This window comes from Mesoplodon bidens (assembly GCF_964165515.1).
Source record: "Mesoplodon bidens genome assembly, chromosome: 1".
NCBI classification, from domain to species: domain Eukaryota; kingdom Metazoa; phylum Chordata; class Mammalia; order Artiodactyla; family Ziphiidae; genus Mesoplodon; species Mesoplodon bidens.
This window is the reverse complement of record NC_138176.1, coordinates 83,269,390-83,279,369: the sequence shown is the minus strand read 5'-3', so window position 1 is coordinate 83,279,369 and position 9,980 is coordinate 83,269,390. Positions and strand designations below refer to the sequence as shown.

Below are 9,980 nucleotides of genomic sequence, written 5' to 3'. Positions count from 1 at the left end.
ATTATCAGAAAGACAATAACATCAAATGGTGGTGAGTCAAGGAGGTGGATACAGGAAATGGATTTCTGCTCTCTTGCAGTTGTAAGCTATAACTGAACCTATTTTAGGGCCTGTAAAGTAAGAGACCTGCCAGGAAGAATACAGATCATGACTTCCACAAAAGTGGCATCCAGTGATTGATGCAGTCTATAGGAGGGAATTTGTGAGAAAGATGGTGTGTGAGGGACATTAAAATCATTTTTCTTGTCAGAAATAAACAGTGCACAGTCTTCTTTGCCCTTGACAACATGTTGTAGACAGGTTTTCATTTGTCTTTTATGCTCCTGTATATGAGACAAGTTTCAAAAAATTTAAAAGTAATTACCATCCACAACTTAAAAAATCTCCAGAGAAAATAAGTAAGATAGAGATCAGTAATTAATTGTTCCTAGAACCACTAGGTCAGTCTTCAAACTTCACTTTTTAATTCAACCTACCAAAACTGGTTTTTCATACCCTCTGTCTTAACCAGAACTTAGAAAACCTCCATGTCACTTAGTGCCACAGACAGTGCTGTGACCAAACAGAATTCAGCAAGAGCAAATATGTGTGTAATGCTCATGGCCATTTTAGCAGTTTCTTAACAAATGTTTATTCAGTAAATAAAGATCAACATTATAGCCTAGTTTCCCACCATATTTTGTATATATAAAATGATTTATACATAGCAAACTTTAGTAACAGATTTGAACACAAGTCCTCAAACCATTTATTTCCTTTTATGACTATGGAAAACTACGCTGCAGTGTCATAGCTTCTTTAAACAAATTGGTCCTTACTATATAAGTAAATTATTTAGAAATTGATAACCTAAGTATGAGAAGAATGAGATTTACAACTGACTTTATAATGAGTTATATGAATAAATTAAATCGATCAACGTTGTAATAATTGCCAAAATAAGCAAGATCAGAATATGCTACCATCAGTATCATCATAGCAGAATTTGAAAATGTTGTATTGAGGTTTTTCCTTATTCCATTAAATATTCAACCATATTCCTTGCTGTATTTTTTTAAAGCCTGTGTCTTATCAGTTATAAAAATGACTTAAATATTAAAAATCTCTCTAATCAAAGTATTCAAGACTGTTTGAATCAGTTCAACCTCAAGAGACTTTGTAATTTCATGCATAAGCTAAATCATATTATGTTTTGCTTAATGGAACTAAGTGTTTGGTGATCTCAGTCAATTATGATTGTTAATTATAAACATTGATTTAAAGTGACTTATGTTTGATCTTTTGAAGTAGTTTTCTTCCAACATATATTGCTTCCTCAAATGCTATTGAATTTTAGCATTTGAATGTTCAGTTCAATTACTTGAATTATCCAAATTTAAATTATTAAGTGGTAGGTATGTTAGAGGTATACAAATATAATTATTTTTTCATTGTGAGATAGAATAATATTGAAAGATGAGGCAATGTCTATGTTATAAAGTTCCTAACGTACTTTGCTAGTTTAACAAAGTCAGAATCGATGTCCATTTATCTCTTTGGGGAAGTTATGTTTTAAAAAGGCACATAAGTCAATTAAAAGAGTTTTTTGGCTAAGCTATTCATATAAATAATAATGTTAAGTTATAACAGCAGTCCCCAACCTGGTTGGTTTCCAGGAACTGGTTTCATGGAAGGCACCAGGAACTGGTTTCATGGAAGACAATTTTTCCACGGATCAGGGGGAAGGGTGGCTGGTTTCCAGACGATTCAAGTGCATTACATTTATTGTGCACTTTATTTCTATTATTATTACATTGTAATATATAATGAAGTAATTATACAACTCACCATAATGCAGAATCAGTGGGAGCCCTGAGCTTGTTTTCACTTGCCACTCACTGGTAGGGTTTTGATATAAGTCTGCAGGAAATTGATTTGTTATGGTCTCTGTGCAGTCAAACCTCTCTGCTAATCATAATCTGTATTTGCAGCCTCTCCCCAGAGCTAGCATCACCTCAGCTCCACTTCAGATCATCAGGCATTAGATTTTCGTAAGGAACGCGCAACCTAGATCCCTCACATGTGCAGTTCACAGTAGGGTTCACGCTCCTATGAGAATCTGATGCCTCTGCCACTGATCTGACAGGAGGTGGAGTTCAGCTGGTAATGTGAGCGATGGGGAACGGCTGTAAATACAGATGAAGCTTCATTCACTCACCTGCCGCTCACCTCCTGCTGTGTGGCCTGGTTCCTAACAGGCCACGGACCAGTACCAGTCCGTGGCCCAGAGGTTGGGGACCCCTGAGTTATAAAATACAGATGCAAAATGTTACATTGTGTAGATAATGGAAATAACTAATTTGTATTAATATATAGTACCTAAATTATAAGGGGGCTTTCTATGGATTTTTTTAACCAATTGTTTCTCATAACAAAATCAATATAGCATTTTAAAAAATACTTTGCTCTGTATGTGGCAGTCCTCTGTAAAGGATACTCAGATGCTAATCTTTCCATTCCTCTCTTGGTTCCACTATAAATTCACTGATGGAATGTTAATTCCTTGAATTGCCAATAGTATAATTGATACATTATAATTAATATTATACCACAAAGACAAAGATTAACATTAACACATTAACATTACTTGGCTTCTAGGGTTGTTTTTTTTTTTTTGTATCTTTTAAAATATACAAACCAATAAATACAAATAACTTGTAATATTTAGTCCATGTTTTAAAGAGAAAAAAAAAAGAAAAAAAAAGAAAAGAAAAATCTTCCACCATTTCTGAGGAAGAGAGACTGGGTTTAAATCAAAGATCTAGGGACTTTCCCCAGATAGACCTCATAATTATATTTGTTCCCAGTGAATTTGAGGTTCTTGATATCTCATTGCAGAAAGAATTCAGTGAGAGACGAAGTGATAGGTGGATTTATTTAGAGAGAAACACACTCCAGAGACAGAGTGTGGGGCCATCTCAGAAAGTGTGAGAGCCCTGAAATATGGCGTGGTTAGTTTTTATGGGCTGAGTAATTTCATAGGCTAATGAGTGGGAAGATTATTCCAATTATTTCAGGGAAGGGGTGGGGATTTCCAGGAATTGGGCCACTGCCCACTTTTTGGCCTTTTATGGTTAGCCTCAGAACTGTCATGGCACTGGTAGTGTCACTTACCATGCTAATGTATTACAATGAGAGTGTGATGAGGCTCAAGGTCCACTGGAAGTCAAATCTTCTGCCATCTTGGACCTAGTTGGTTCCAACCAGGTTTTGTCATGTCCTATGGCTATGTAATTCTTTCAAAGGTTGTGCCCTGCCCTCTTCCTCCTGTTTCATTTTGACCATTGACTCTGTGTGCATCCAATTTACCCACTTCTTGTATGTAAGTGTCTATTGCATTTTTCCTATGCCTTAGGTGTGTGAGAGCCAGATACCTTGTTTCTTTCCTTTACAAGTATTCAAATGAAGAGTAAGTATAACAAAGGAAAGGACCTAAGGAGCCCTTCTATGCCTGGATCTAATTTAGCTTTCAAATTCCTAGGTAATAAACTTGACCCTGTTGCTATATTGGCATGAGACATTTGTTTGCATTGAAAGGAAACAGTGCATATTTTATGTGAGAGGAAAGAAGAGTTGTTAAAAGAAAAGATGTGGCTATTTAAAAACGTAGCCACAAATATCCGGGTACATTTCTTATTAAGAGGTGATGTCTGTGTTCCCCACCCTGCCTCCAACCAGCTCCACCTTGAAGTTAAAAGGTTTGTGCCTGCTTTGACAATGAAAATTATATGATATAACTTCCAATTCTGGGTCATAAAAGTCCACAAAACTTCAGCTTTTTTTTCACTACAAAGCTCAGTCTTAGAGCCTATAGCCACTGCTCTGTGACAATGCCAACGCCACATGGAGAGGCCACATGTAGACATTCTGATAGACCCAGCTGAACCTAGCTTTTGTTTCATAAATTTTATATAGATGCTAAACAATGTGAATTTCACATTGTCAAGGTGTGGATTTTTCTGGCGGACAGTTCCTTGCGGAGCACCTTGATCCTTTGAAGGCTTCTTGAAAACTATAGGCATGCATTAATTAGCTTTTTCCCTAGGGCAAGTGTAGCCTTCCTATTGACTGTGGCTTTTCTTGGCCCTTGACTGAGTGTAGAATCTCACAAGTGTTCCAAGGGGATTCCACCTTCTGACTTTTCCAAACTTCAAAATCTCCTAGTCCTGTTTGAATTCTTGAAAATTTTTAATTTACATTTCTCCGACTGTTCTTTGCTTGGCCTCATGTATTCTAACCTTATGCATACAAGACTTAATGTTAGAGGCAGCCTCTAGGGAACGTTTATGCAAATTTCCAAAGCACTCTAATCACTTAACTTTCTCTGCAAAATTACTCTGCCCAGCAAACTTCAGTCGCCTCACCTTCTCCTGTCTCTCCTCAATTCAGCAAGATCTCCAGGAGGCTCTTCTTGGCTGCCCTACCCTCCTTCCATCTCTGCACAATGGACTGGAAAATGCATCCAGGCAGAAATCCGGGGCAAATTGTGGGGCTCTCCTCATTTCTCTCCCACCTTTTTTATTCTCCAATATCTGAAAAAAAAAGTTATTTCATATAATTTGTCTAGGTTTTCAGTTATTTACAATAGGAGTGGAAGTTCAATTATATTTACTCTTAAGGACAGAAGCAGAAATCTCCATTTGAATTTAATACCACAGGCATAGGGCATAAAATAGGAATACACGCCCATACATTAAATGATATAATAATCATAGTGTATCCAAAATTTTAAGATATTGTTATATACTTTTTATTCTTTGTCAAATAGTGCCAATAAAACTATTGAAAGCAAATGGCATTTTATATAATATTACTACAATACTCTTACAGATTCCAATAATTTTAGAAATTTGACATTTTTATATTTTTATGATGATGTTAATAGTAAATATGAAACTAAAATTCAAATACACTGTATTTAATATAAAATTTAAATTAATATTTTAGACTACAGAATATAATTTGATAGCTGAAGAAGTTTCTCTACTCAAAAAATAAGTGTGTGTGTGTGGGGGAATGTTCTTTTTCCTTTAAGAGATAATTTTAAGCTAGCTGAAAATGGCCTTTTTTCCTTTTGGTAAGAAAATACCATTTCACGACTATGCATAAATATTTGTTCTGTTCACTTTGATATGTTCCTTTTTTGAGGCAAAATCTAGCATATTTGCATAGGTAGAGTTGGAAGGCCTGTCAAAACTGTCAAACAGAAATATAAACAGAAATCTCAGCTCAGGAATTGCACAACTATTTTTATATTTAGTTAGTATGTCACAAAATGATTACAGTCATATTGTCTATGCCTATAAGAAAACTGAATTCTATATTTGAAATTATGATTATTTTGAAAAAAGTATATAAATTTGCACTTTCTTGAATAAACTCAACAATTCCCACTGCTCTTCTCCTTGACTGTTTCCTCCCTGGCAACTGCCTTCAAGCTTGATTTTTTTTTTTTTTCTCATTTCTTGATGCCCTCATTTTGGCACCTCTTCCTCACTGATTCAGTTAACCTCAAAAAGAACTCAAAATTGAGTTGTCAGAGCCAAGAACTGAGTAACAGCTCAGAAAACCAAATACTGTGCAGCTGATCTGTTAAAAAAAAAAAAAAAAGTAGACTATCCAATAAGGAATCCGTCAAGAAATAGATAATTCTTACTATAGAAAAATATGTAGGTACACTTCTTAACCCGAGAGCACTTTCCAAACTAATTCTGTATATGTACAATTGTTTGGCTCTTCCAGGAAATGCAGGCACACTGTCTATTGATCAGAGTATTTCGTTCAGTATCTTAAAAGTCATTACACAGGTTGGACTGCATCTTTTGTCAGTGCACAGCATACAGAGAAACAATGATAAAAGGCAATTAGGCATTCTCAATTTAAAGTGGGTTTTATTCTTTAAATCATGAAGCACTTTTTCTTCTGAAATGTATATTCCAAGCTTCAAACCTTAACTGTATCAGTAATGACAATGATCTCATGCAACACAGAAGAAACAAGAAAACTGCTCTGCCTGCAAAGGCAAATTTGAAGGCTGATATGAACTTTGAACAGATGCAGATATTAACATTTACAAAAGAAGCTGTTTTTTGATATGTGAATTTTAGCAAAATTATATGCAAAAACCATAATAATGAAACATGAGTTTCTTATCTGCTAGAGAGAGGAAATTCAGTTGTGGGCTTTGCAGCCAAAAGACCTTTCCGTGAACTGATAGTTTTCCCCTTCCAACCAACTCCCCATCTTTTAAAATGCAATAAATCTGATTACTGACTAGACAATATTTTTGCCACAATTATTATTGCCAATCAGGGAACTATTTTTGAGTACGCTCTGTTGCTGCTCTAGCAAAATATTTCCGGGTGTGACTGATTTACAATAAGCGGTACTAGAATACAATGGTCAAGAGCACAGGCACTGGATTCAAATCGTAGCTCTAACGCCTTCCAGCTGTGTGATCTTGGGCATACCACTTAACCTCTGTGCCTCAGTTTCTCCTTTGGAAAAAATAAAAATAATCTTTAAAAAAGGTTAAAACACTATTTTCTTCACTGAGTTTTCTAGAAAGTTTCCATTTATAAAAGTAAAGGCACCTGGTAAATACTAAGCTCTAGGAGAGTTTGCTTCTATCATTATTATTATGCTGGTTTTTATCATTATCATGCTGTTGAAGAACAAGCAGAGTTCTGTCCTGCTTTGTCACGGTCAGTAATGAAGATGCTATGGACAAATCATTTAGGAGCATCTCGACGGTGGCAGCGGATTTAAAGAGGCGCCGATCAACGTGGAAGATCACCGCTCGCAACCCCGGGCCTGGCGCCGGGTAGGGGCGCGGCGCTCGATTTCCTTCCCTGCCTCCGCCGGCCCTGGTGCGCATGCTCAGTCCTGCTCGGCCAGCTGCTTTGATTTTTTTTTTTTTTTTCTGGGTGGCCGTAGCGACCCGGGACCGGCTCCGGGATGGGGAGTGAAGCCCCCGGAGCCGCGGCGGCGGCGGCGGCGGCGGCGGCGGCGGCGGCGCCTTGAGGAGCAGCCACGGGGAGGCAGCTGCCGCTCGTCGGTGAGTATCTGGGAAGCGCCACCATGACGTTTCGTAAGAAGGGCACCAAGAACCCCCCAGTCCTGAGTCAGGAATTCATCCTGCAGAATCATGCGGACCTTGTCGCCTGTGTGGGGATGTTCTTCGTGCTGGGGCTCATGTTCGAGGGAACAGCAGAAGTGTCGATCGTTTTTATTACTCTCCAGCACGGTGTTACCTTCCCTGCCGAAGAAGCAGAAGAAAGAGCCACAGCACCTAAGTTCCTTTATCATTATGGTGCCAAAGATTTGGCCACAGTGTTCTTCTACATGCTGGTGGCAATCATCATTCACGCCACTATTCAAGAGTATGTCTTGGATAGAATTAACAGGCGAATGCAGTTCCCCAAACCGAAACAAAGCAAATTTAACGAATCTGGTCAGTTTAGTGTATTCTTCCTTGTCTCTTGTATTTGGGGCACATTCATTCTACTCTCTGAAAACTGCCTGTCAGACCTGTCTCTCTTATGGAGGGCTCATCCCAATACCATGATGACATTTCAGATGAAGTTTTTCTATGTCTCACAGTTGGCTTACTGGTTTCACGCCTTTCCTGAACTCTACTTCCAGAGAACCAAACCTCAAGATCTCTCCCAGCAAGTTGTCTACGTTGGTCTTCACCTCTTTCACATTGCGGGAGCTTACCTCTTGTACTTGAATCACCTGGGACTTCTTCTTTTGATGATGCATTATTTTGTGGAATTCCTTTCCCACTTTTGCGACCTGTTTTATTTTAGCGATGAAAAATACCAGAAAGAGTTTTCTCTGTGGGCCATTGTGTTTATTCTGGGTCGACTCGTGACTTTAATTGTTTCTGTGATCACTGTTGGTTTTCACCTGGCTGGAGGGCAGAATGGGAATTCGGATGGCAGTACCGAAGATGTGAACGTGTTGGCAGCTAAGATTGCTGTTCTATCATCCAGCTGCACTATCCAAGCATACATAACATGGAATTTATTTAATGATCAGCTTCAGAGGTGGATGGAAGAAGATGCTCCTCTTCAGGCCCCAAGTGTGAAGAAGAAACGGACTAAGGGCAGGTTTTCTAGAAAAGGAACAGAAAACGGTGTGGCAACTTCAAATAGAGTAGACTCTCCCCATATGAGGAAAGAAAAATCTTCATAATGAATTGCAAGTTAATTGACTAATGTCTCTAAAGAACTCTGCTCTTTACTATAAGATACCTTTCTTCGCTAGAGACTTTTCTGTTCTTGAAAACAGTCTGTGCTCTCCTTGATTTCTGCTACTGTACTGTGTAATGTATGTTTTTAAAAGGCATTTGAGGGGAGGATGATTATTATGAGTGGAAAAATACTTAGTTTAGACTAAGCTACTCATCATCAACATGGTTTAGGGATTGCTATATTTCTTTTTTTACCTTTAAACATTTTCCTAATTTGTAGAGATAACTCCAAAGCTCTACGTATCAGTGACACAGTTCTTGCTCCCACCAATCTTTTGTAACATTAACAAGATGGTCTTTTATAGCAATGACATATTTTTAATGTTCTCTTCTAGGATAAAATAGAAAGATTATAAATCTGGAAGTCAATTTCATTAAGTTTTCCATATTCCCTAATTCTTAGAATTTTTTTTTTTGAATTGACAAGTGGAGAAGAGATTTGTAAAACCACCAAAATAATGATGTGTTTTGTAGGTAGTGGTTGTTAGTGTTACATCCCACTAAAAAAACCAAGATACTAATGGTTAACATGTGGAGACTTATTGCCATATATTGAATCAAAATATCTTGAATCAACGTTATTACTAAGAGGTAAAGTCATACTTGTCCATTTTAAACACTTGTAAACTGGAAATCAGAAAATTAAAGACTGTAAAAAGGAAATCAGACTTAAATAACTTTTTTTGATATGTGTATTAAAAATTATTCTTCATGAGATTTGTAGTATTTGGTATCCACAGCATCTTAGAAGAATATTGTTTAACCTGTAAATCATTTTGAAAAATAATGCTTACTTTATTTATATCTATAAAAAGAATGTCATCTAATTACATGTTGAAAACATTTAATATACTAACCTTAAATAATGTGAAAATCATATTCTTATAAAGGCTTTTCAAAAAATGTTATAAATATAGCTTTGCTTCCATCTTTAATTGGGAAACATTTATCTATATAAGACATATTTTGGAGATATACATGTGTATATATGTATATATATGCATATATGTATGTGTATATATATGTATATATAGGTATATGTTGTATCTTTAGAGAAGCCAATGGACTGTAGTGGTGAGTATTTATTATATTTATTTTCTTCTCTCAACCTTTAGTTTGATTTTATTTCCATAATGTGAGTGCTTATATTTTTTTCAGGAGACAATGCTTTAAAAATATGCTAGGCTAAGGCCATATATTTCCTATTCCTCTCTATATTCTCCTACCATGTCTCTCATATCTCTGCTTCTGATAACCTTCCATTTGGCTTGTTGTAAGTAATTCAACTTTCCCAATCATGGGGGTCCCTGAAAATTAAACTTAATACAGGTATATTGCAGACCAAAGACAGAGGAGCCATGCTTGGCAAAACATTCTTTTCTATTCTTTCTGCTTTGAGAGGTACAAAACAAAGCAAGATTGTTTCTGTTTTGTCTGTAGAATCCATCATCCTACTATTTTTTTTTTCTCGGTTGCCAAATACAATAGTTTTGGTAGCACATGCTCTAGGTCCAAAGTACAATAACTTCACTTTAACTAACCACCATGCAATTGTAAAACAAAGATTTTCCACTTCTCATAAGAGAGAGTGGTCTTTCTCACTTCCCTTACTTTTAAAGAATTCTCCCCTGTTACTTGTAACCTCATTCCTGGTAACAAATTTCTTATCCATTATGTACGTAAT

General features: G+C 36.7%; 1 protein-coding gene across 1 annotated transcript; it reads left to right on the top strand.

The window, feature by feature from the left end:
- Positions 1–6,953: 6,953 nt before the first annotated feature.
- Positions 6,954–9,182, top strand: TRAM1L1 (translocation associated membrane protein 1 like 1). Its single transcript, XM_081238899.1, has one exon. The coding sequence runs from the start codon at positions 7,120–7,122 to the stop codon at positions 8,236–8,238; it is 1,119 nt and encodes a 372-aa protein (XP_081095025.1). The 5' UTR covers positions 6,954–7,119; the 3' UTR covers positions 8,239–9,182.
- Positions 9,183–9,980: the final 798 nt, after the last annotated feature.